Here is a 25,631-nt window from a genome sequence, read left to right as displayed (position 1 = left end):
AAGCAGCCCTGTGTTGCGGCGCTTCCGATCAGGCTTTTTCCATCCATGGGCGGAAAGCGGGGCATGTTCGCGTCGCTTGGCTCTATCACCCATATGACCCTTCCCGGAGCGAACGCGGCTTCTCGGGCTAGTAGCGAGGCTGGTTGCGAAGCGTAATCGCTCTGTCATGAGATTCCTCACCGTAATCCTTCGGCGGAAGGGATGCGTGATCGATGGGTCCCTTTGGGACAGAACGGAAGCTTGACAGGTGGCGGCGGAGTTTCTTCTGCCTTTCTCTGTTGATCCTGGAAGGGTTCTGAACATGGACAGGCACGCGAATGCCAGCCACAAATTCTCAGCAGACGCGAAATGCTAATAGGGTTATCGCTGCCAGCATATGACGACCAACCACTCTCCAAGCTGTCAGCTGCCTTGACAACTTGATAACCACCTGGCACAACTGGAGTGGAGTTACATCTCGTGTGAGCGATTCGTCATACATTGGGTTTATGTATCCAATCCAGGGACTCGCAGAGATTGTTGTCAAGGAACATCTGCATAGTCCCACATTCTTTGAAGTCTTCGTTGTGTCTCGAATGGATGCAGAACTGCACCACTGGAAAGGCAAGACCACTAAATTGTGATATCTCTCACTCCCTGGTTCAAGTGAAACTCTCCAGCGTCTTGGAGAATTTCAGCGAGAGACCCCAAAGGTTCAACTTTTCGATCGTTCTGAGAGCGCTGCATTTGATTTGTGTATAATTCCCCTCATCTTCAATATCATCGGCACCGTCAAGCGAGGCGCGCGCTTGACCCTTGCTTATCCACAGTTCTACCGCGCTGGTCTCGGAGTGGGATCTGGACCACGGTAAGCGGTCAAGCCTGACGGAGCCATCACCGCTGTGGACGGGATCGTGCGGGTGGCGTTTAGTGATGGCGGGTTTGACGTTATGAGCAGTATCGTGTCGGTCACTCGAAGCAACATCTTTTCGCGTTTTGGGTCCAAATTTCACAAATGCCAGAATGTATGCGTATGCGTCGAAGACCCTGAATGTTTCGCAGGGGGTGTACACCGTACACTCGCGCGAAATGGCTATGATCGATGCGGCGTGGTAGGTGAGTCGTCTCGCATGAACGGAATCGCTAGCAAATAGCATCTGCAATCTGGTCTTGACCATATCGAGCTCCATCTCACTCGAGTTGGCTGAATTCTGAAACACGTGTATGACCATCTCCATGATTTCTCGTCGATTGTTCAGGGTGGCATGATGGCTGATGAGACACGTAATGCTGAATCGATCCCGTCAGTGTGATGATCCTGACGATGGATATTGAAACTTACTTCATGTGCACGAGATCGTCAGGCCGAGATGGCTGAGTCGCCGAGTCGTGCAGTATTTTCAGACTATGCAATAGAGACCTTCTGAGGGGCTTCTGAGATTCTGTAAGGGAATCAGGTGCAAAAAGATTTGAGATTGAATTGTCCACCTCCTTCAGGTCCCATAGGAGTCGGCATATGGTATGTGCGCAGCAACGTTTCCACCAAGTTGACAGCTTGTCTGCGATCGGTTTGGCATTCAGAAGATCACGCAGCACAGGCCGAAAAGGGGCACCATGGAGTGAGTTCTCCGTGAGCAGTGCCATTGACGCCCATGCCCTGGTAGAATGAGCTTCCCACAGACATTCGTTGCAAGGCAGCCTGTCTGGAAGTTCTTGTAGGCTAACCACACCTCGCTTGGTGGTTAAACATGAAAGACTGTTGTCGTATTCGAAAAGGCACCACGCAAGTCGCTTTGCCATTTCGGTCGTTCGCCACTGCAGCCATGCAGCTTCTAGTCGTGAGTTATCTTCAAGATCAAGTTCCGCAAGGTCAGGGACTCTGAGATTCCAAGGGTCGGTAGCGTTCCTCGATCGATACACACCAGTCCTCCGGAGGCTTAATACCAGGATCCCACGGAAGTTGTCGGCGCTCTCATGAATTGACGGTAGCCCGACACCTAAACCATATACTTGATGCAGCATGGATGCCGTCACGAAATCGATGTTCTGATAGCTGTCAGGTCCGAGGCGATACTATTCAACAGGATTCGTCAGCAGCGGTTCGGTAGGATATTAGGACATGTGCATACAGCTTTATTCAAATGTCGCAAACATATCTCAGCTAGGAGGCTTGTTTCTTCATCTAGTCCTCTCTTCTTGTGGTAACTCGTAGACCCCAGACAGGCTAATGCTGCAATAAGGTACGTAGGGGACTTTGAGATGTCCCATGTTGGCTTGTGCATGACCGGCAAGTTAGGGTGAAACTCTGCGAAATAGATATTGACCAGTTTTTCAAGATGCCGTACTGCGGCACCATGTTGCGGGGTGCTAATATCTGACGGTAGCCTCGTCTTGGAGAGAACGGCGCCGACACTTTCGAGGAGATTCGGCGCTGTGGTCGACGGGCTTTGAACGATTCTCCTCCCAGGGTATGAGGACATGTTCGACCGTTGATCTACTGGAGTAGGTGGAGAAAGGCCATTTACTGAGGAAAGAGGAATTGTCGACGGCCCTTCTGCCACTGGGAGCTGTTGAGCTGGTTGAAGACTAAGCAGAGCGGGTGAGTTAGCTGATTGCCATGTAGGATCTGGTTGTGGAAGCGCCGACTGGGTCAGTGAGGAGTCCTGATCAAGACCCAGCCAATCTATTCCCCACGGTGCAAAAGAGTCCCAGTCAAAGTCATAGAGCCTAAAATCGAGTTGTCTTGCAGGAGTGAGCGGCTGATCCATCAAGAGGTCATGAGGCTGCAAGCCAGTCAAAGTCGGGTCAAATTGATACACCTCTCCTTGTACTTGAGGCTCAGACGGGGATTCTTGGTGCTGGAAAGTATGGCTTGCATGTTCAAGATCCGATGTCTGATACTGTGTATCACGCAATGGCATGATTTGTTGGTTTGTCGGGGAGAATTGATCAGGCATTATCGCCGTATTGATCGCAACATTAGCGACACCCAAGTCAATGCTCCTGCTAGCAGGACGCCCTCGGACCAAAAGCAGCTCAGGCCCATCAAGATATTCATCGGTGGTGGTTCCCGACATGTCTGTGCCGGCGGGTGATAGGGGCACCGTATCTCGACCTCGCTGTACCAATCCAGACGTTTGCATCGAAGCGGCAGCCTGTCCAACTGGATGCTTCTGAAAACTGCAGAGTATGCCTCTAGTCGTGCAGGCTTCACAAGGTGTCGACCGAGAGCATCTGAGCTTTTGTCGAATACAGTTCTCACACGAAGTCCTTCGCCCACCAATTTGTTTGTTGGAAATGCCATGAACCATACGGTCATGGCGTAGAAGAATATCTTTTCGCGCGAATGATTTGCTGCATCTTTGGCATTGGAAATTCTGCGTCTGGGCACCTCTTAATTTCGAGGATATTAGCACTTCCCGAAGAGCAGGCAGAAGAGTAGCACTGGAAGCCCGAGTTGAATGCTGGGGCAACTTACTGCGAGTGAATCCGTTGATGTCGCTGTAAGTGTGTCTGCCTGGTCATTGTCATTCCGCAGATATTGCACTCAAAACCTTTCTAGCCAAGAACAGTCAGTCACGAATGCCGGTCACTTGTGAGGGGGAGGTCGCACTGATGCTTGCTCGCGTTCGACCATGATTGCAACCCAGAGAGGTCGGGACGAGTCGATTCTCTGGATCGAGAGTCTTTCAGAACTAACATAGTCCCTCTGAACCAGGAATCCTTGGGCTGTGACAAGAGGTTTGGTCGGCGATGTCGAGTCAAACTTCGAATGGGTGGATTGAAAGGATTGTCGTCCGGACACCTCTCAATTAAAGCTACGAGGGAGTCCCCCAGATATCAGGTGCTGCATGGTAACTCTTGGCTCTCTTTAAAGACTCGGAGGTGCGGAGAAGCCAGGGGTCTGGGCTACACTGGGCGTAGTCGCAGGCGCTTAGGCATGCCTGAAGCGAGCCCCGGGTGCCCCAGTAGCTGGTGTACTACCAACCAATGCCCAAGGCAGAGAGTCCCTACGAGCCTTGGCAGAGCACCCATTATCTCCTCTGCTCCATGCCTCCTGCTTCACTCCATTCACTCGACATTCGTCTTTCGAAATATTAAAGATTGAGAGCTTCAGCTGGCACAAATTCCTCAAGCGAGTATATCTATGGAATCTCTTCAAACCCTATTCTACTGACAGCCTGACCCGCCATCAATGTTAAAGTCATTGCCCGTCACAAAGCTGCTCGCATCGCTCATCAGGTACACTATTGCGCCTCCCAATTCTTCTGGCATTGCCAACCGGTTCAGTATGTTGCTTTGGGCGAAACGCTCTTCCTGACTTGGATCCTTCTCCATTACCGACCGGAGCATCTTGGTCAGAAACGGTCTGTCTTGGAGTTAGCATGGCAGACCGTTACGTGACGAGCTGGGGCTGTTATACCCTGGACTTATACTGTTCATTCGAATATTGTGCTTGGCCAGTTCTCCTGCGGCCTGCTTCACCAGCCCGATGACGGCATGTTTCGAACAAACATACGCCGTGGCAGTTTGAGGAGCCAATCCTCTGTGTCCCGCTGTTGAGGATATGCAGATGATGTTGCCACCCGTCTTTTGCTTGATCATATGCTCAGCGCATATCTGCGCTGCCGAAAAGGTACCTATGAGCTGACATCCATTATCAGCGAACTGCAGTTTAACATGGCTGCGGGGATTCTTACGTTGACCGCATATGAAGCGCTCAGATCTTGGGGGGTATGCTCCATGAACGGTTTGTTGGTCATGATACCAGCGGCCGTGATGCTGTTTCCCCTCTTTGAGTTCGATTTCAATAGTATGCAAAGGTGGCATTGACTTACCAGCCATCAATGGAGCCAAACTGTTTTGCGGCCAGGTCGATAGTATCCTTCAGCATTGCATGGTCTCGGACATCGCATCTGTGGCAGTCAGACTTGACAATCCAAGCGCACGTGAGCCGTCAAGCATACTTGTGGTAGACGACTTTAACACTGAACGCCGCAAGTTCCCCAAACTCTTCATCAGGCTCGTCATGGATGTCGATTGCCACGATGTTCGCACCGACTTCAGCCAGCGACCTGGCGACACTCAGCCCAAGTCCTCGTCCACCTCCAGTCACGACCACCGTTTTATCGTTTAGCAGGAATCTTTGGAGGACTGATTTTGGCGGCACTTGAATACTTCCCATGCTGGAGATGGTGTCGCAATCCCGGACTCTTAGGGTACCTCCAAGGTTCAAAGTACGACATCCGACGTTAATGAATCTGTTGCTCTCCTCACTGGAAGACTCCAATATCTTCCGTTTCAATAACCCTTGTCACACTATCCTCAAACGCTATCACACTTGTCCGAAGCACCATGTTGCGGCTGTCCGGCGGGGCCTCCGTCGGCCTCCGCTGTTGTATACGAATCCGTTCGAACGCTTTTCCCCCGCACAATCTAGTCTAGATCGCCACCACGACTCACGAGTTTCCAGCCGAACCTGCAGTTTCTCGTCCGGGGGTAGTGTGGAGAGTACCCACGCGGGCTGAGCCTTGCAGAACAGTCACACCGGAATTTCCGAGCAGGGTCTACACCTTCCGAGATATGGCTGTCAAGGCTATCTCGGCAGGGATAAAGACGAGTGGTAGTCCTAGAGAATGGACCGATCGTTGCTTCGTCGAAGATTTACAACTGTTCACTCAAGTTTGCGCAAGAACTTCCAAAGTGACAATCATGGGAGCTTTCAACATCGGTCTCTTCCCTTCTCTGAAGGGCTACCCCCTCCAAATCTCAATCATGTTCACTTCCGCTATGGCTTTCCTTCTATTTGGCTACGACCAGGGTGTTCTTGGTGGCCTCATCACCACGCCCGAGCTGCTGGGCGGACTCGGAGTGTCACCTAACGGTGCCAACCTTCAGGGAACAATGGTCGCCATTTACGATATCGGCTGCTTTGTCGGCTCCGCCATCTGCGCCGTGGTTGGACACAAATTAGGACGCCGCATCTATATCGCAATTGGCTCCTTCCTGCTCATTGTCGGAGCGGGCATGCAGGCCGGAGCTCACGGAACAGGCACCCTCATTGCAGGCAGGGTAATAGGTGGCATCGGCATGGGTTTCACCACTGCGGCTGTCCCGGTCTGGGTTGCCGAGTGCTCGCAGCCGCATGTGCGCGGCGGCCTGGTCACCACACAGATCTCAATCGTCATTTTTGGCATCGTGATAGCGTACTGGCTGGACTACGGCACGATCGCGAACCTGTCTGGCCAGATTGTGTGGAGATTCCCGCTCGCGTTCCAGGCCGCCTTTTGTGTTCTGTGTTTGCTGGGCCTCCCTTTCCTCCCCGAGTCTCCTCGGTATTTGTACTCCAAGGGCCACATGGAAGACGCCGATCAGATCGTCGCCCGGATCTATTCAGTCCCACCCGATCATCCCACGGTCGTCAACGTCCGAAGGGAGACGCTCGAGGCACTCGAGGCAGAGAAAGAGTACAAGATTCGCTGGAGCGACATTTTCTGGGACACGTCCAACTTGAACACGGCCTGGCGTGTCTGGCAGGGGGTTATCATCATGGTGCTTCAACAGCTGGGAGGACCCAACTTGATGGGCTACTACGCGACACTCCTGTTCACACGCAGTCTCGGTATGAGCGAACACCAAGCGGCACTGGCCTCGGGAGGGTCGTCCATGGTTATGTGGGGTGGCACCGTTCTGTGTGCGCTCACCGTGGACCGGCTGGGCCGGCGCACGCTGTTCCTCGTGGGCGGATTGACCCAGCTGATCATGATGGTCCTGTACACGACGGGCCTCGGGGTTGCCAGCACGACCACCCTGCGCATGTCGACGGTGTGTATTTTCCTGTACAACTTCTGTTTCGGGGCCAGCTGGTGTAGCGTGCCGTTCACGTACATCCCGGAGATCCTGCCCTTGCACGCTCGCGCGTTCGGCACGGCCATCGCCGTCGGCGTCGAGTGGCTGATGACCTTCATCATCGTCAAGGTCGGCCCCATCGGCATCTCGAACACGGGGTGGAGGTTCTACTTGCTGTTTTGCGTCGGCTTGTCGCTGCAGGTCCTGTTTGCGCTCTTCTGCATCAAAGAAACCAAAGGCATTCCTCTGGAGGAGGTGGACGCGCTCTTCGCCAAAAAGTCGGCTCGCAGTGATCTTCGAGCCCGGTTGACAGGGGACGTGCCAGACGTCAAGGGCTCTAACGTTCTCGAGGTCGAGATGCACGAGCACGAGAAGAGCTCTGCTTAGGAGTGTTCCGGGCTAGGGGACAAAGTAGATTACTGTTCTGTTGCTACAGAAGTGGCCCTATCTCCAGAATCTCAAGAAGGTGGCATCTATATATGGTGAATCCTGCAACTACCATCTCCGCAGCCAAGGATGTCTATCAAAGCCACGCAGATCGCGTATTCCTTCTGTCTTCCACAGCTCTTTCAGCTGTGAGGATGTCCATGGCCAATATTCTGCTTAAATAAATAAAACATACTGACAGCGAATATGATATGGCTGAAGATGGGCACGGCTTCTTGTAATTAGTGTGAGCTTTGATTTGTAGTCGCATAAGACTGCGCTGCGCTCTCTGTCATTACGCAATTTTAGATAACATAATGTAGGCTCATTGTGAAGGTATTAATTTTGTATAGATAACCCCCAGCCCCCGCCTTGCAAGCTCGCTTTCCTTCCAAGCCGACTCATCAACTTATCAGCTTCCTCGCAGCGGACCAATGACGTGTTCAGAGATTATTCTTCTTGAGGAAATCCAACACAATGCCCGACATCTGCGCCAGGTTCGTCTCGAGCAGGAAATGGCCGGCGTTGAGCAAGACGACCTCGGCGTTGGGCAGGTCCTTCTTGAAAGCCTTGGCACCGGGCGGCACGAAGACGATGTCGTTCTCGCCCCAGGCGGCGAGCAGCTTGGGCTGTTTCTGGCGGAAGTACGCCTGGAACTGCGGGTACAGAGGCACGTTGGAGCGGTAGTCGGTCAGCAGGTCGATCTGGATGTCCCGGTTCCCGACCTGCTCGTCCATCAGGGAGTAGTCCAGCCAGTAAGACTCGGGCTCGATGCTCTCCGGGTGGGCGCTGCCGATGGTGTACTGGGACTTGAAGCCCGCCAGCGTCAATGCGGTGTCGTTGATCGGGGTGGCCGCGGCCTGGAACTGTGCGGGCGTGGTGGCGTTCCAGAGGGCGAAGATCGGGGGCCAGAAGGTGGCGCCAAAGCCTTCGATGTAGGCATTGGCGTTCTGCGAGATGAAGCCGAGGATGGACTGGGGACGTTGCAGGGCGAGTCGGAACCCGATGGGACCCCCGTAGTCATGCATGTATGGGACAAAGGTCGTGATGTTCTTCGCGTCGAGGAACGAAGCCACGGTCTGCGTCAGTGCTTCGAAGCTGTACGTGTAGTTCAACGACTCTGGCACCACCGTGAACCCGAAGCCGGGGTAGTCGGGGGCGATGACATGGTAGTTATGCGCAGCTAGGATCGGGATGAAGTTTCGGAACTGGTGGGACGAGGAGGGGAAGCCGTGCAGGAGCAGGAGGGTCGTGGCGTTGGGAGGGCCGGCTTCTCGGTAGAACATCTGTATGCCGCTGGGGAGAGTGACATTGCTCACGGTGTAGGGCAGCCCGGTGGGCGTCTGTTCGCTGAGGGTAACGAGGGGAAGGAAGCACAGGAGCTGTGAGAGCTTCGAAAGCACGCCTTTGGCCATGATGGAGATGCTCCTCGACACTTCTGGTTGTGCACGAAAAGAGTCTAGAGGAGTCAGAAACCACGTCTCGAAGATAGACTGCTGGTGTTTACCTTCTCATCTGGAGGTGCCAGTGCCGCCATTATATAGCAAAACTGTTCGAGAATGAAGTATACCTGTGGTGACGCACCCTCCAGACAAGGTACACGACATCTTCGACGAGATCGAAAAAGGCAAGTCATGAACACAAATAAAGGCATGTCCTATGTCATCCAACAGCTTCTCGAGCTGTACCTTGCAGAAAACAGGAATCCGCCTTGTCGGTAGACGGGGCTCGTCCATACAAGGACTGTCCGCTTCCACTTGGCCTCGGTGGTCATTGGCGGGCCGGTAGCGGGGTTTCCTAAGGCGGAAGGTTTCCTGGTCTCCATGTGGCGCGGGCTGCCGACGTAACCCCTGAAACGGAAGCCTCGTCTGATGACTAAAGACCAATTCCCACCGCTCGTTTAGCGGCATTGATGCAACATTAGTCACTGTATTCGGCGTCAACATGCAGGAGCATAGTGATATACGAATACTTGTGGTCGAATTGCTGGCCGTTCACATATCGTGGAGTTGAAACGGTTGTCGAGTCCAAGTAGCAGAGGGAGAGTCGCCACGCCTTGACGCGAACACAGGAAACGAATGCCCACCGGCAAAGTTCAGTGTTGAGCATCGGGCATGAAGATTGACGGACTAAGGAACTAGGTAACTCCACGGAGCTTTCTGACCGACATGGACTCTTCACATCGAAAAGTTCCACAGGAAGTTCCACAGGCCCTCGCTAATCCAACGGACCTTGGCCTCTGGATCGAGACTCTGTCTAATGTCTTCGGCCAATGCCATTTATCCACTTGCTGATTCACCGAATGCGTAAAAGGAAACCCAGGCAACGCCCAATTGCCGCCAGAAAGTCGTCATTCCGTTAACATCCCCTCGGTGTGGCGGAGTGGTCTGTGGCAGTTGAATTCTTCTATCCACCTCTTCACTCCGGTCGTCGAAACAAGTAACCAGCGTGCCCGTCCCTAGGCTGTTTCCATGACTTGCCGATGGCGTCCACTTCTTGCGACCAAAAAGACACCAAAGAGGTCATAGGAACGTATACCTTCGATCTGGTAGTCGCTGAAACTTCCGTTCCGGACCATACTTTCCGGTTTCACATGGACAAAGGGAAATCGGTGGGAATGGCATTTGCGTATAACTCCATCTTCAGCCAAAGCAGGAAACCGAAATAGACAACTTGAGTCGTGCTTCGAATGCGAGCTTGGGGAGTGAGCAACGGCTCTTGCTAAACGCAGAGGCATGATATGGATGTTGGCCTTGGAAACGAAGAGCTCGAGCCATTCAGTCTTGTCCCCCGGAACTTGCATCCACGTGATCCAGCCTAGCCAAACAAGGGCGACTGCTTCTGAGAAGGCTCATTGGGTTTCCTCCTTTCGTCGGACACTGAGTTCTTCTCATCAATCCAACTTCCAGCAGTTTATCAATGTTGGTGCAGTGTCGCATCACCCGAGAACGGGCTCAAGCATGATACACTCACTGCCTTTGGCTGGCAGCTGTGTTCGCGATGCTACAACCGTCCGAATCCCTATGCCTTGAAGCAGCAAAGACCATCTTATCATGCGCGACAAGTTGCGATATCAATATGGAGGCTAATGGCGGTGCGATTTCTGCGGCTACCGTCAGTACCACCGGATATCTGCACGGCGTCAGGTCTGACCACTGAGAGCTGATAGAGGTTGCACCTCAGTTCCACATACTAACCGGCTGGTGCGGCTAGATTCATACCCGAGGCAAAGTACCCAACGCGTCCCAACTCCGAGCCTGGTAGCCCGAGATTTCAGATGCGGGGAAGGCCACAACAGCAGTCCACAAGTTTTCAGTCAAGAGATTTCTTGCTCAAGGAAAGTGGGTGTTGTCGTGAGATCAGATTTCTTGGGAAATACCACAAAGATATTTGAGAATGGCGACAGAAGCTTTCACGGTCTCGCGCGACAAACTGACGGGACCCAAAGGTGTCACGGCGTTAGTCACGGGCGGCTCATCAGGCATTGGCTTACAAACAGTTATTATCCTTCACGAACTCGGCAACAATGTCATCGTCGTTGACAGAGCCCGGCCTCATCCAGCTGCTCCGAAGGAGTTGATCTCGTCCCCTCGCTTTCTGTATCAACAATGCGACATCACGTCATGGAAACAGCAGAGGGCCGCCTTTGAAGCTGGATTCAAGAAGTTCGGATCCATTGACTGTGTCTTCGTCAACGCTGGCATTGCAGAATACAAAGACCAATTCTTCAAGGACGAACTGGACGCAGATGGGTTGCTCAAAGAGCCTGATAGGAGGGTCATCGACATTGACATGCACGCCGCCAATGACACTGCGAAGCTCGCCATTCACTACATGAGGAAGAAGGGCCCAAACCAGAAGAGAGGAGGGAGTATTGTCATGACGGCGAGTCTAGCGGGTTATTTGGCAAGTGCTGGGGCACCGCTGTACAGCGCCGCGAAACATGGTCAGTCCTCGGACATTTATTTGGTGGTACTCTGTGGTGTCGCTGACATTCATGACAGGTATTGTGGGCCTGATGAGGGCGCTGAAGAACGACACAGCAACACTCGGGATCGCAGTCTCTGTTGTCGCGCCGGGCATCACTTTGACCGACATCATCTCGGGCCGCAAACCCGAGGAATCTCTGGCCAACTGGGCTCAGAGAATGAGAAGGGTCGGCGTTCCCATCAACGACCCACAAGAGGTGGCATGCTGCGTGGTGTACTTGATGAGCTTGGGAATGGAAGCGAATGGCAAAGGGATGCTCGTTCAAGGTGGTCGGGTGGCGGACTTGGAGAAGGGGATAGCGACGTCGAGGAAGAGCTGGATGGGTGAGGAAATGTTGAACTTGTTCCGAGGGGGACGGACTGCGCCATTGTTTCCCAATAAGCTGTAAGTGGTGCGAAGTTCCGCGTGGATTGAGGGCATGTCTATAGATGTTGGATATGGAGGATGGCATCTACCAAGAATAGAACACTCCCAGAGAGCCGAGTACTCGGTCGATACCTACTCGTACATACGTGAGGCCAGGTACGTGTGGCGCCAATGGCTAGATTCTAACGGCACCACCAACCCCTTGTTTATGGGCCATGATCGACGATGCAACGGGCTGTTCCTGGCGCCACCAGCGCAGTCACCAAGCCATCAAATTTCGCTTCCCTCACACGACACAATGCTCTTCTCGTTAGCTAGCCCCGGTCTCCGCCCGCCTTGACCCTGATTCAAAGCTCTTCGCAATCATGGGGTTGAACAGGTTCTGTATTATGCACTCAATCCTCCGGCCGTTGTACCTCAGCTCCACCTTCTGTATACTTTCATCATGTGCGGAGTATATGTGCGTTGATGCCTCCAATATAACTGCCGTGTTCCCGCTGTCTGTTGCGATCTAGTCTTCATGTCTGTGACTGTGAAAAACCTCAATGCCGATACAACCTTTCTCCTCATCTTCTCCCCCAAGGCGCACCCTCTGCCTTCAGATCTGACTTCCGCAGGCGGCGCAGTTTCGGTGCTCATAGATCCATGGCTCAAGGGCCCCTCCATCAATGCTGCGTCCTGGTTTGCAAAGACTGAGCACAAGTCCCCGAGCGCGATTGAGCACCTCTCAGACCTTGAAGAACCCGACGTGCTGGTCGTGTCGCAAAACAAGCCTGACCACCGCCACAAGGAGACTCTTCTCCAATTACCTCCGGAAGGGAAAACCATCATCGCGGCGGAACCGGGCGCAGCAAAGACCATCAAGAGCTGGAACCACTTTGATCCCACGCGAGTTCATGCACTGCTCAAGTATGACCCCAAAGTCAAGTTCGGGCGTTCCTTGCGACACCCCATCGCTCCTCTATCACCACAGGGCTTTCCGGGTGAGCTGAACATCGCCTTCATTCCTGCGAAACGCTACAGGACGGGCCTACACAATGCCATCGGCATCACATACCAGCCACCTACTCACACGAGGAGCATCGCACCCATCGCAACAGTTGATCTTCCAAAAACGACAAGATACTTCCACATGCCTCTCAGTCCAATGACTATGCCTCCATCAAGTCCTCCAGCACCCTTGACCCCTCTGGCTGATCGACCCGTGTCTTTTGACCTGCCTGGTTATGACCAGGCCTCCGTACAGGGTTCCAATGTGGCTCACTTCAAAGGGCATAGACCGCGACTGTCTCGCTCGTCCAACACTGCTTCATCTGAATTCCTCCCGGCGGCTGACCAACCTGCCATTCGAACACAGTCAGAGCCCGAAGCTGAGAGTGGAGGCATCGCGCAAAAAGTCCTGACCATCCCTGATCAATCTGTCCTCTTGGATAGTCCTTTCCGATTTGAACTCGACCCTGCACCATTCACGTTTGTCAAGAATCTCCCCACACCACCAGCTTCTCCTGTGCCAACGGCGGCGTCGTCTCTAGCAGGCTCGTCCCCAAAGCCGTCAGCCACATCTCCAACTAGCACTCTCTACCATCATCGCCACAGTTCTTCCGTGCCGTCCCACCAGAAATCTTTATCCAGCGTCTCTTCCGTGCCAAACCTTGCGCCCATCACGCCCGCCCGTCCCAAAGCCGTCTCAGTCATCTACTCGCCCCACGGAGTCCCGCTGTCTGATCTGCAGCCTTACATCCAAACCCACCTCGTTCGACTAGCAGGAGCTCTCCCTCTGACCTTACTCTTTCACTCCTTCGACTACGCGCAAAATCCCTGGTATCTGGGCGGCAACATCATGGCCGGCATGTATGGCGGAGCAGAAATCGCCCGCGCGTTAATGGCTAGGTGCTGGATCAGTGCGCACGATGAACCCAAAGACGCCCGTGGGATAGGGGTGAGGAAACTACAGGTGAGGCGGATCTCCGTGGATGAGGTAAGAAGACATCTATGGACAGGAGAGGATGGCGAATGGCTCAAGAAACGAGGATGGACCTGCGATGTTCGGCAGCTGGAGGCTGGAGCGAAGGTCTTCATTGGCCCGAGCAGAGATCTATGCTCAGGGATGGAGGGGAAGAGGGAGAGTCGGCTATTGCGGTTTGGCGGTGCTGGAGAGGAGATGAGATGAAATGACACGAAGCTTTGGTGGCAGAGGAGGGCATTCTCGATCCCAGCATTTATGACAGGAGCAACAGAGCTTGACATGTACAAACAGCTGATGCATGGATTGATGAGATACGATCAAAGTCAGTAGTGCTAAGTAGTCCTAATGAGCCTCGAAGCGATTGGCTGGTTGTGGTCGGAGATGCAGCCCCATTTTTCGCATCTTGACCCTTTGACATTCGAGCCGACCAAAGACGTCACTAGTTGATCCTTGTCGCCTTGTCCCTTTACCACGACTTGGTCCTCTATACACATGAGGTCTTGTCTCCCAGAGGCTCCCCTTCACATCAGGTCAGACACTGAGACCGTCGCCAATACTCCTCTCATCGCTCAGACAACATGACCGGAGTTCTGTCACCCTCGCAGACGGCTGCACTCTTCGACATCCTGACCCATTACGACACCTACGCCCAGATCCGCGAGTTTCGAAGACCCGGCAGCCTTTCAAACTATGGGCCCCCTTTTACCGCGCAGCAAGACAGCCCATCCAGCTCGCCCGCCCTGCAGGCTCTGGTCTCCAAGTTCCTGCTGAATCTGCCGGGCTTGAACAATCTCCCCGAGAAGTGGTGGACCGTGCAATGTCAAGAAATCATCGAGAGTCTGGAGAGGGCCAACCTGAGCGAGAGCTATGACAAGGGCGTCATCGGCAGCCGCAAGACCCTCGCCACGGCCATATCAGCCCTGATCGAATACCCCGTCAGAGGCACCTTCGCCGGCTTCCCCGAGATCAGGGACCGCGACTCGAATTACGACGTCACCAAAGCCGATGATCTGCGACGTGCCTTTCGGGACTTCCTCAACGACTGCGTCTATGGCGGTATCCTCGATGAGATGGTACAGAAGACCGCCGAGACGGACAATCTCGAAGACCACCCTCAGTTAACCAAAGCCGTGCACGAGTTTGTGCTTGTCAAGTGAGCCGATTTTCTTGTCAGCCTTTCTTTGCAGCCCCGTGTCCTACCTGCTTTGACTACGCATGAAAATACTGACCGGTCGGCTCAGCATTGCTTCCTTTATGCACTACACTTTGATCTTATCGCCCAAAGGTCAGTACCTGCTGAAGTTGGTCGACAATGCCAATAAACTGGTGCCCTACATGGTCCTTAGACAAACACTGAAGATCGGAAATGTCGCGACTATGATAAACGCCATGGTCAAAGTTGGCCTGGCCAAAATGAGTGTTACCAGCGTCACCAACTGGATAGGCTTGACGCAGTCTCAGGACGAGGGCACGAATCTAATGCAAACGTACGCCATCGGCCTTCCCTACATTCGGTGTGGATTGATATCCTGACTCAATTGCGCGCAGAATCATCTCCACGGTCCTTAACTGGGACATCAGGGATCTCGAGTCGAGGGCGACGAAACTCGAGCGAGAACGCGCAAAACTCGGCAAAGAACAGCTGCATGCCCTGAAAGACTACGCCCATCAACCGCAAGAAGAGCAGGACCGCATCCGAAAGGAAAGTCAAACGCAGTCCATCTCTATCGTGACGGCCATCCTAAAAGACGTCAAATCCGCTTCTACCGAATTGACCGAAGTCCACCACAAGCAAGCATTAGAGTATCTCTCGATCCACCTGTCCATTCGTGACCGCAAACAGCTGATCCAGTGCCTCTGCAAATCTTCCCCCGACCACTTAACCATGTCTGTCAGAGAAGTGGTCGATGCCTACGAGCCTGTCATACGACGCATGCACAAAGCCATCGATCTGTCCTCCACACTGTCCGATTTTGAAAGCTTCCTCAAAGACTTGATCAAGCTGGCGAGAATCCACACGGACAAATCCAACAAAGCCATTGTGCCCACCGTGGGAGACTTTGTCCAGTTACTCCGCAAGCATCAGCGGTCATGTCACGTCTTCATGCACCAGTGCGCAAAGAATGACAAGGAACTGACGGGGTGGTACCTCGAGTGGGCCAAGAATGCAGCCTCGCAGTTCAAACAGGAGCCGGGTGGTGATACCCACGATGTCGTAAAGCATGGAAAAGGCGGAGCTGGCAACTTGACGGCGTCGCTGCACGACCTCTTCTCCTCTCTCCCCAAAGAAACGCAATCCCGCATCCTGCCCATCCTTGACTCCCACTCCGGATACCTGGACAAGATGCACGACCAGTCCACGGCGCGCCTCGCCAACGTGTTGAAATCGCCACCGTCCAAGAACCCAGCCATCGCAAAGATCTTCTCGTCCAACCACTCGAACCACTCCAGTCGACCTTCTTCAAGGACATCTAGCCCGGCTCCACCACTTGATCGTGGCGAGGGCAATGCCACACCGTCGTCGACGCCCACATCAGCATCATTCCCCACGAGCGTATCGGAAAGCGAGACGTCGCGCGAGATCAAAGAAAACCCGACGCCAGAGGTCTCTTCGAACCCGGGGCCCGGCTCATTCCTCGCGCGCTGGCAAGCGCTGCTCGACGCCACCCCGATCACCCCGTTGAGTCAGCATGGGAGTCTGAAAGCGGCGAGCTCGCCGGAGGTGATACAAGCGAGTGCGACAGACGTCGACGGCTCGAGGCTCGTCCACTTCAGGAACAAGGAGGCACGAGGGGAGAAGATCCGGGTCGAAGACCAGCAACCGTTCGGGCACAATGGCAAGGAAGATGAGGTGGGCATTGGAAACGAGGCGAGGAAGAAGCAGAAGGAATTGAGGATCGTCATTGACGCGATGGGAGACGGGTTCAGGGAGTTGTTGGCCAAGAAGGGGTGTTATTGGTGAACACACACTCAACTCAACAGCTCGACAACGACGAGAGGGAAGCAGACACCACACTAAACCGCACAGCTTGGCCGAGCGACCGTCTACAAGTTCTTGCCTCCTCCGCCGCCCGGCTTTGCGACTGTTGTTATGAACGCGATGCTATTTCCATGCCGCCAGCACCAAGGGAGTTTCTTCGATCGAACTGACCTCGTCCACAGAGATATGCCAGGCGAATTCATAACCCAGGAAACAAGACGAGAACCCGAAGCTTCCGTCCGTGTGTCCATCCGTCTGGATTCAAGCCCGACGCCGGGTGATATGGGTGATCCCATCGAACAACCCCCGAGCAAGAAAATAACACGGGGTCTTTCCTGCGACCGATCGAGCGAGCGAGTGGGCAGCAACTTTCTCATCGGACGCCCGCCCGTTTCGATAGGAATGACGTTCTTTCATGAAGATATCATATTCACTCGGGCTCGGCTGCAAGGAGGTCGGGTCTTGAGTCGCGTGAGTGCCCTGCCCTTCGTGCGTGGTCCACCGTATTGGGTAGTTGTCGACACATCCCCGATACTGAACCATGTGTTGGACTGAGAAAGAAGCCCGCGAATGAAGCCCGCGAATGAAGGGGGGAGATAGAAGAGTGAAAAACGCAGGAACAACGGAGGGCTGTTGGGGCCGGGAGACGGGCGCAGCAAAGCCACGAGTACAAACATGCCCCCCACGATCCAGTATGGCATCTTCCGGTCCTTTGGATGCTTTGCCGAGGTAGAGAGCGGTGCGGATGAGGCCGGTGAACGTGGCGCTGGTCTTGAACGCAGATGTGGATGTGGATGTGGATATGGGCAACGAACGGATATGGGAATGGATGAGTCTATCGCGTGCTGCAGGCCTGGTTTTCAGCTTACACCGCACAGTCAAGATCGACCGGCGCGTTTTCGACGATGATGCTCCTCTGGGCTTGAAATGCGTGGACTTGGGTCGTGTGTATGGATGGTATGGGCAGCTTGGTTCAAGGGAAAAAGGAAGAAGAACTGTGACATGTACAATCGATTAGCTTTCCAAAAAGCCAATCAGTCTGGTTCTCTTCCATGCCATTTCTGTTCTCTCCGTGAGAAACTATATGTTGTGGGATATTCTGTCCAGCCATGTTCCACCCCCTTCCTTGTCCTGGGAATGTTCTCTTTTGTCTTTCAGTGACCCTAAATGTTGCCAATCTCGAACGTGAAAGCCATCAATTTTTGCTCGTTGCTTCTGAAAACAAGTCATGACCGCGTCGCGAATCAGTAGTGATGATATGAGTATCATGAAGTCCCTCCAAACATGCCAATGCAAACACCAATGCCGCTGATTTCGAGACCAGACTATCATCGTGGTATACCCAACCCGACCCAATGATCGTACCATACCAGACTCCGTAGGTGGTGTTTCATACGTAAGAGGTTCCAATTTGCGTCCCAAACGACAAAAAGCAGTAGGGGAAAAGGGGGATTCTCAAAAGAAGTGGCGATCTCTCGATCCGGCAAAAATGCAATCGGGTATCAATCATCATGAGCCCAACGCCCTCAAAACATGAACCTAGCATTCGAAAACTGTTCGTCTCTCTTCATAAAGTTTTGGAATCTCGATGGGATGCGGGCTTCCGCCGTAATTGGCCCCTATCGACCTCGCAGTTGCATCATCCGCAACCTTCTCTCATCGTCTTGAATTGAACTCACGTTTCTGTGAGAAATTGACGTCCTTGGCACGCTGTTCACGGGCGAGTCCGGTGAATTTGCTGTCACTGTTATAGTACCCGGCAACCTTGGGGAAGTCCGAAGGTGTGCAGTTGGGGGTTCCGCCAGCGGCGGCGGACTGGGATCGGTAACAGCAGCCCCGTAGGTCGGAAGAGGTATCGACTGATCAAATTGCGTTCTTGGAGCAGGGGTTTTGACTGCTGTGGTGTATGAGGGAACGCGAGCCAGATCCTCCATATGATCGTACTGGGGGAATGGCGTTCTAGCGCCAGATTGCTGTCCCTCTTCTTCTTCGGAAGTTCGACGTGACATCATGAGGCTGCCCGGTTGACTGGGCGTATGAGAAGGACCGCCCGAGCACGCACCTTGATCATTAGGGCTGACTCGGGGATGCGGGCTCGCATTGGATGCATCATGTGGCGCGAAATAATCTTCAGGCATTGTCGTAGACGATGAATTCCTCCGGGACCGTCCATTCACCGGCAGCGATAAGTTACTTATCTCGCTGTCTTCGTTGCTCCGTAGATCCTGGATGAAAGAGTCGCCCACTCGGAGGTCCTGAAGTCTGCTCTGAAGAGCTATGGGTGACACGTAGTTTCCATTCGCCATCGCAGCGAGACTTGCGAGATTTTCGTGGGATGCGTGGCGGCTGTGGAGGTATGGGGTTCCTGGGGTTGAAAGTGCAGTTCCAGGCGTTCGATAGCCATCGACGTCAGAATATAAGACGTCCAAGGTGTGCTTCCCGTAAACCGGCGGCGCTGCGTTAGCGAGATCGTTAGCAATAGCCGCCCTTCCAGCTTGAGGCGATTGGTCGACCAGATCGTTATTTTCGTTGATAGGCAGACTGGGAGATATGTAAAATGAAACTGGAAGATTGGCGCGGAGTTCGGAAATGTGGCCGTCGGGGTTGTGTAACTGGACGTTAAATTTCACCTTATGTCGAACCTTGATCCCTTTGACATTACAGTCTTGTAGGCACTGGTTCAGCGACTTGGGCAACTCGAGATATCGAGAAAATTGATAGCCCTCGGCGACCTCATCGATAATCTGCTCATCATTCTCTGGGTTGACCTTGTAAAGGTCTGACGCAATGACCCTGTCCGTTTTGGTCTGCCCATTGTTTAAAGCAGATATACCCCACTCTGGATCGACGACAAACTCTTGCTCTTCCTTAACCTGGGTGGAGACATTGCCGATAACCAGACCCTTCAAGAGAGATATCAGTTTGAAGTCAACTTGTACGAATGACCCAAAGGCGACTGCCTTGTTAGGGATGCTGATGGAGTATTCTATCTTATTCGGCCATATGTTCTCGACAGACTAGCAACGGGTCAGCAAAAGAAAGAGGTATTGGTGATACATAAGAGTGAAGGCTCCGTACCATTGCATGAGAAAGCTCCAATGCGTTCGAATCCAGTGTACGGACGATGCGCAATGGTTTGCGGACGACGATGTCCCTCCCTCTCTTGCGGCTGATTTCGGCCTTCAGGCGGTAGATGATCCATGCATCTTTCAGACCTTCCACACTTTCGGGCAGAGAGCCTTCGAGGATGCATCGGAATGGCCACTCATAGTTATCAGGTTGTAACACTTCAGTCTTCCCTTTCCCCGGGTCTCGGAATGTCCAATTCTTCTCGAAGAAGGTCTTCTCTTTGTAAGTGGTGCGCCTGCCCGACATGGAGGATGTGGAAGTGGTCTGCCATCTGAACACATCAGGTTAGTTGTTAAATGATCACGCGAGCGAGAGGAGTTGCCGGGATTGCCGTGGGGGACACCTTTTGACTTACGACATATGCAGGATTCCACTCAGAGTCAAGTCAACATGGTGGATCGTCATGGGTTCCGTGAGGCATAGAACCAGAGAGCCCGAAAGTTGGGCACTGGCAGCCTCGTCTTCGTTGCCCCGAAAGACAATGTAGTCATTGTCAAGGCGGATATCGAAGTACTTGACGCTGCTACTTGAGCCCGAGTGAGGGGTATGGGCACTCAGGAATTTGAGCGCCATGGCTTGTGATCTGGACGGTGCCGCTCCGTGAAGGTGACGGTCGGCTGAGGTAGACGAAGAGGAAGAACTCGAAGGACGCTGCTGGTTCAAGGAAGGGCGCAAGACTGGCTCATGGTGGCCGGAGGAGCATTCGGGAGAATGCTTGCGGTTTAAGCGAAGGAGCGGCCTAATCTGCTGGATTGGAGTAAGAGCATTAGAAAGAGAGTGACGAGATAGTGGAATGCAAAGAATGAGAACAAAGCATATGACAGAGACGCAGGCATGCGCAATGACAAGGCACAGGCAGGTACACACAAATCTCTACTCATACGTCGGTGGACATGCAGCAGAAATTTGAGGTGATGATTGCGAAAGAAAAAAGATAATGACCAGGTTGGAGGGGATTATTGGACGGGAGGGTACAAAGAGTGGGTAGACAGGTTGCGTGCTGGGTGGGCGCCGGGCGGGAATGGCTGAGAAGATGCAGGCAGAGTGGCTAATGAAAGGGCCGTTTGGGAACTTACTGTTATCAGCCGCGGGTCCCTCTGATGATGGTCCACTCCGGCTGTTCTCCCGCCGCCAGTTGATACCGGCAGTGGTGGTGCTGGCGCTGGGGGCGCACTGGGCGCTGCTGATGATGCTGATGCTGAAGATGCCGATCTTGGCCCAAACTCTGTGGGCTGATGAGTCCTTCGGGGCACTCTTCTGGGTAAGGCTCCCGCAAATGACACCGATGACGCCGAGGCCCCGTTAGTGGCGGAACCTAGGCTTGGGCCTGTGCCTGACGGTGCCTCTGCTGCAACGATTTCGGCTTCGATGGGTGCTTCGATCGGAGAACTTGCAGCTTCGTGGATATCTTCGTGATGAGGATCGGGATGGTTGCACTCGCTGAACGTTATGGCAGGTATCGAGCTCGACGACGAACCCGTTGTCCAGAAAGAGGATGTCGTGTTGGATCTCCCTCGCCCGCTACTGCTGTTCACACTTTCGTCTTCGAGTCTTTCCACTTCACCGTCTACCTGGGTTTGGTGATGGTGGTGGTGGTGGTGGTGGTGGCTGCCGTGGTTCACGACTGGATCTGGATCCTCCACTTGAGCCGCCAACGGTGTCCTGGCCTTGACCTTGGCTCTGATCTTTGCTGTGGCCTTGAGAGGGCCTAGAGGTGCCAGTATGGGTGCTGGGAGTTCTCGTAGTATGGCTCTCGTCCCCGCCGATCGTTGGTTCCCCAGCGTCATATTTCACCTTCTCTTTGTCTCGCAATATCCTGGACTCTTCTCAATGAATCTGCCTGCATTTGGCTCCCTGCTGATCCCTGTTCCACCGAATCTGGCCAATCTGCGTCGAGGCTGCGCTACTCCTTTCACGAATTTCCCTGTTGTAGGGCGCGATCTCTTCCGAAACCTTGTCACCTGGACGGTGGGCTCGTGGGTAGTCAGGAGGAAGTGGTCGGGAATCGCAGGAACAGGCGGGTACTGGCAAAACTGATACCCAGACAGAGATAAGCCTGATAGCACTGATTGCCAGGTGATAATGAAGCACAATAGCCGATCTGATTTGTTCTGACGGGAAAGGCGAATGGCGTAACCCTCGCTCGCTCGCTCTCTCTCTCTCTCGCGCGCGCGTTCTAGGTATAATGACCAAGCTCGAGGAGTCAAGGCACGTGGAAAGGAGATTCAGGATGGGGGAAGGCACAAGAGGGTACAAGAGCGAAGCATCTGACGCTGAGAATGAAATTGTGCCGTCCTCGTTTTCCTGCTTGGGCAGTGCCTGCGAATACGTGCCCTGCAGTGCGCGCAGCTTAACACCTCACACGAGCAGCTGGGCCTTGACTTTTTAAAAAGAGTGCCTGCCCCTTATCATTATTCGTTGCATACTCCTCCAACAGCGCTCGGAGCGTCAGGGATCGTCAGGGCTGAAAAAGTAATGGCCCTTGCTCGCCTCGACCTCATCCCAATCACGGAAACATGGGCATCTTACCAAGCCGGCGCTCTCCTGTCACTGGATGCACAGTCAGACACAATATTATGGAGTATGCACCTCCAAAAGCGAGGCCCCCGAGCTCCTGAACAGCAGCAGCCCCCTTTCGCTCGTTTAATTTTCTGGCTAGACGTGATCTCTCCGTTACGAGTGCATCCCCTTCCTCCCTTCTGATCCTGCTCCCTTCATTGGCCTTGTCATGCCAAAGGGAAACAGTACCCTGCATGAGATGCAGATGTGGCTGCCCCTTCATCCCACCCTGTTCACTTTCTTATGGCACTTGTGACTGCTCTGGGAAAGTCTACTCGGAGCGATGGTACCTTGGAGGGGAGTTTACGCTCTCCTCGGCCCCGCGCTCTTTTCGAAGGCCGGGATTTCAGCATTGGCTTGTGCAAGATGTCAGAAGTTGTTGGAAGTTATGAGTGGTCCGATGGCACCATCTCGGAATCAATATGCCGCTCAAAACTCTATGGAAAACAAGCTAGAAGTATTTGGATGGAATCGGCCCAAGGGAATTGAGAAAAGCTCCCCTATCGTCCGGCTCTTCGGCACCCCCGTGCTAAGCGTCTGCTTGAGGAATTGCTTGCTGTCACCGATGATTCCATTTGGTTGTCATGTGGTTCGTCATGCTTAAAGTAACTTTTGTTCCAGTGCTAGAAGGAGTCTCTCGTCTGTCACACGCAGTCACAGCAAGATGTTGTTGACTTGTATACTGGCAGACCCACTATGGGTGTATTGCCATACAGTCTTCTGTTGTCGATCACACCGTCTTCACGCCCCAACTTGCAAACATCAGGCTTTCTAGCGAACATCGAAAGCCGATGGCACGCTCGCCTGCAGCAGACGAAGAGTCATACTTGTGCGCTATGCCTCATTACCCCTGTCGACATGCACGATGCGCGGTTAGCTAGAAACCTCCACCTGAAGTCTTTAACTGGGTCCGTCCCAAAGCGTCTCTGCCAAACTCTTGCTGACCGTAGTCGGATAAAACGATACGCCCGGTAGTGACGGCCCCTGCCATAACGAGGCTTCGACGGTATCGCCATTTGGCATATGCAACTCAGGGCCTCGGCTTCTCTGAGATATCTATTTGACTGCTATTTGGGGCTTCTCGAGGTCGGTTCCAAGTGCGCAAGTGGCCTTGGAGATTGTGAGTATTCAAACTGGTAAGCACAGACGGAAATGCGTACCTACCTTCATGACAAGTCGTGATGATGCAGTCCTGCTCAAACGCGAGACCACTCAGCGGATGATCGTCTATCTTTTTGGACTGTCAATAACATGTCAGTGTCCGCACCATCGAGGATTTTGTCTGGCCATGTCGTTGGATACGTACCATTACAGGCGGCAATTGGGCTGTCCTTGATCTGGGTTCAACAGCATGGTTGAGAAATTCGGATTCGTCGACGGTGTCGGGTTGGACGAAGCTCCCGGTCCGGTTGGAGTCAGATCTGATTCGATTGACGATGCTTGTGCTCTCCGTCCGTTGACGGAGAAGCGAGACCGATTGGGCTGATATACTTCCTCTAGTCCTAACGGTTGCCTGATATCCTGTGTAAGCAGCTGTCAAATCGGGCTTGCGTCCACAGTACTCAGCTTACCCCTTTTGGACGATGAAGCATGCCTACGCTGAAGTCCCAGAGAAGGAGCTTGCAGTCGTCGCCTACACTGCCAAAACGGTATGTCCTTTCGTCACAGCGCCACGGGTCGAAGGCAACAGCCGTTACCCATGAATCGTGCCCTGGACATCGAGCAATAATCTGACGTTCAGATAGCGACCAAATAGTGACAAGGTCGTCTTGGCCTCCGGTGAGCACGTATTTGCCGTCAGGCGACCAGCATACGCATGTGAACCCGCCATAATAAGAGGAATATATATCGGTCAGCCTGCGCGACATCAGTCTCGCAAATCCTGCAAGAAACGCGCGGAGTAAATGAGCCCTCTGCATACCTTTCTTGCGGATAATCTATTATCCGGAGATAGCCATCGTCACCGACGACGGCGAGATGTCTATTATCCGGCGAAAAAGCAAAGTCGGTGATATTCTGATTGGAAATCCGCCAGCAGGCTACCGGGTTAGTCTTTTGATTGGATGAGTTCACACTCTTGCTGATGACCAATGTGGACTGGTCTTCATCCTCAATACTGATACCCTCGTCCACCAGCTCTTCCGAGACGAAAGGTGCATCTTCCTTTTCTTTGTCGTACACGATGAGAGTTCCGTCCATATGAGCCGCTAGAAAGAGGTTCTCTGATCCAGGTATCCATCTTATCGTGGAAACGGCCGAGCCATTGATGATCCCATTCTTGTTGATGCGGGCATACTTCTGCGATATGGGCTCGTACCAGATGATGTCACTGGCCGAGGAACCCATTACAATGTCCATGTGTGTTGAGTGTTTGGTCATGCTATTGACATCATGGCACAGCATGTGAGCCTATGGGGATCAATTAGTTGATACCGACACTGGCGGAGTGATAACGATGAGTCGCGCAAGTACAACATCGTCTTGCGAAGTCAAGAGTCACTTGCCTTGGTAAAGAGGATCTTAGTCATTGGGTCTTGTTTGGCCCCTGAAGAGAGATCCAACCACTGAAAAGCTCGATTGATGTTGACAAAAGCAAATGTGCCTCGCTGGTCTCGTTCTTGAAGCTTCTTTGCGAGGGACTCGTGGGGGATGACGCGAGAGACGAACGAGGAATTGCTTTTGATGATGTTGTTCTTCGGTTTCCGTCGCTTAAGACCATCTCTGCTGATGACTGGAGACAGGGCGGCATTGCCTTCACCAAATGCTTTGACTGTGCTCGACTTGTTGCTTCCATTTTGCGATGTCGCAAGGTTGCTACTGTCGCTGCCAGTCTCTATGGATATCCTCGGCTCTTTCTCGACCTCTTTGATGTCTTTCAACTCTCTCACATCTTTGAGCTCCTTGGACTCCTTTGTCTCCTTCGAGTTGTTTAATCCCAAGGTCCTCCAGCGCAGAAGACTACTTGTTGCGGTAGTGGTTCTGTAGAGGTCCGGAGTGATTTGTTTCGGGCTAAGTGATACTAGAGACAGTTTAACACCACTCGTAGGCGGAGTAACGCTGGTGGCTAGAGGATTGGGATTGACAACGGGGGCTTCAGAAGGATGAGGTGGTGGGGTTGCGAGTTGCAGGTCGTCTCTTAGAACATAGGTGCCTGCCCATGCCTTAGTGGAACATTCGGTGATGCGGAAGTGGATAGTATCTACCTTCGCCGGCTTGAAATGTGTATTCGGGCCCTTCGCGAATGGTCAGAGTATTTGCAGTCTCGAGGGTTGTCGCGACCAAGCCGCTGTTGGTGGGATACCGCGGTGGTGGGGGGATCGCACTGCGCAGAAGCTATCAGTGGGAGCCAGCAGAATCCGCAACGGATCTCCAACTTACAACATCGTA

General features: G+C 53.3%; 7 protein-coding genes across 7 annotated transcripts; 4 read left to right on the top strand and 3 right to left on the bottom strand.

Moving 5' to 3' along the window:
* Positions 1-59: 59 nt before the first annotated feature.
* Positions 60-3,148, bottom strand: PV07_12407 (uncharacterized protein). The gene is made up of 3 exons (XM_016399933.1): positions 2,109-3,148; positions 1,322-2,052; positions 60-1,269 (listed from the first exon to the last, which is right to left on the bottom strand). Exons 1-3 carry the CDS (start codon positions 3,120-3,122, stop codon positions 642-644), a joined length of 2,373 nt encoding a protein of 790 aa, XP_016242745.1. The 5' UTR covers positions 3,123-3,148; the 3' UTR covers positions 60-641.
* A 2,414-nt stretch (positions 3,149-5,562) lies between these two features.
* On the top strand, positions 5,563-7,215 carry PV07_12406 (uncharacterized protein; the record flags this gene model as incomplete). Its single annotated transcript, XM_016399932.1, has 1 exon — positions 5,563-7,215. One exon carries the CDS (start codon positions 5,563-5,565, stop codon positions 7,213-7,215), a length of 1,653 nt encoding a protein of 550 aa, XP_016242744.1.
* A 3,360-nt stretch (positions 7,216-10,575) lies between these two features.
* On the top strand, positions 10,576-11,762 carry PV07_12405 (uncharacterized protein). The gene is made up of 2 exons (XM_016399931.1): positions 10,576-11,200; positions 11,259-11,762. Exons 1-2 carry the CDS (start codon positions 10,651-10,653, stop codon positions 11,630-11,632), a joined length of 924 nt encoding a protein of 307 aa, XP_016242743.1. The 5' UTR covers positions 10,576-10,650; the 3' UTR covers positions 11,633-11,762.
* Positions 11,763-11,986: 224 nt separating this feature from the next.
* On the top strand, positions 11,987-13,967 carry PV07_12404 (uncharacterized protein). The gene has a single exon (XM_016399930.1). The coding sequence runs from the start codon at positions 12,131-12,133 to the stop codon at positions 13,778-13,780; it is 1,650 nt and encodes a 549-aa protein (XP_016242742.1). The 5' UTR covers positions 11,987-12,130; the 3' UTR covers positions 13,781-13,967.
* Positions 13,968-14,046: 79 nt separating this feature from the next.
* On the top strand, positions 14,047-17,609 carry PV07_12403 (uncharacterized protein). Its single transcript, XM_016399929.1, has 3 exons — positions 14,047-14,729; positions 14,818-15,063; positions 15,125-17,609. Exons 1-3 carry the CDS (start codon positions 14,155-14,157, stop codon positions 16,536-16,538), a joined length of 2,235 nt encoding a protein of 744 aa, XP_016242741.1. The 5' UTR covers positions 14,047-14,154; the 3' UTR covers positions 16,539-17,609.
* A 566-nt stretch (positions 17,610-18,175) lies between these two features.
* On the bottom strand, positions 18,176-22,181 carry PV07_12402 (uncharacterized protein; the record flags this gene model as incomplete). Its single annotated transcript, XM_016399928.1, has 4 exons — positions 20,762-22,181; positions 20,041-20,432; positions 19,635-19,956; positions 18,176-19,573 (listed from the first exon to the last, which is right to left on the bottom strand). The coding sequence occupies exons 1-4, from the start codon at positions 21,470-21,472 to the stop codon at positions 18,176-18,178; spliced, it is 2,823 nt and encodes a 940-aa protein (XP_016242740.1). The 5' UTR covers positions 21,473-22,181.
* Positions 22,182-23,274: 1,093 nt separating this feature from the next.
* On the bottom strand, positions 23,275-25,627 carry PV07_12401 (uncharacterized protein; the record flags this gene model as incomplete). Its single annotated transcript, XM_016399927.1, has 8 exons — positions 23,275-23,354; positions 23,409-23,484; positions 23,551-23,757; positions 23,816-24,101; positions 24,166-24,653; positions 24,749-25,395; positions 25,448-25,566; positions 25,623-25,627. The coding sequence occupies 8 exons, from the start codon at positions 25,625-25,627 to the stop codon at positions 23,275-23,277; spliced, it is 1,908 nt and encodes a 635-aa protein (XP_016242739.1).
* Positions 25,628-25,631: the final 4 nt, after the last annotated feature.

The sequence above is a fragment of the Cladophialophora immunda genome, assembly GCF_000835495.1.
Source record: "Cladophialophora immunda strain CBS 83496 unplaced genomic scaffold supercont1.8, whole genome shotgun sequence".
NCBI classification, from domain to species: domain Eukaryota; kingdom Fungi; phylum Ascomycota; class Eurotiomycetes; order Chaetothyriales; family Herpotrichiellaceae; genus Cladophialophora; species Cladophialophora immunda.
The sequence above is the reverse complement of the archived record's forward strand: the minus strand, read 5'-3'. Positions and strand labels throughout refer to the sequence as shown.

Coding starts and splice junctions, on each gene's coding strand:
- PV07_12407 (XM_016399933.1), bottom strand. CDS start 3,122: ATGCAAACGTCTGGATTGGTACAGCGAGGTCGAGATACGGTGCCCCTA. Junction 2,053..2,108: donor TGCGACATTTGAATAAAGCT/GTATGCACATGT, acceptor CCTGTTGAATAG/TATCGCCTCGGACCTGACAG. Junction 1,270..1,321: donor GACGATCTCGTGCACATGAA/GTAAGTTTCAAT, acceptor GGATCGATTCAG/CATTACGTGTCTCATCAGCC.
- PV07_12405 (XM_016399931.1), top strand. CDS start 10,651: ATGGCGACAGAAGCTTTCACGGTCTCGCGCGACAAACTGACGGGACCC. Junction 11,201..11,258: donor GTACAGCGCCGCGAAACATG/GTCAGTCCTCGG, acceptor CATTCATGACAG/GTATTGTGGGCCTGATGAGG.
- PV07_12404 (XM_016399930.1), top strand. CDS start 12,131: ATGTCTGTGACTGTGAAAAACCTCAATGCCGATACAACCTTTCTCCTC.
- PV07_12403 (XM_016399929.1), top strand. CDS start 14,155: ATGACCGGAGTTCTGTCACCCTCGCAGACGGCTGCACTCTTCGACATC. Junction 14,730..14,817: donor CACGAGTTTGTGCTTGTCAA/GTGAGCCGATTT, acceptor CGGTCGGCTCAG/CATTGCTTCCTTTATGCACT. Junction 15,064..15,124: donor GGCACGAATCTAATGCAAAC/GTACGCCATCGG, acceptor AATTGCGCGCAG/AATCATCTCCACGGTCCTTA.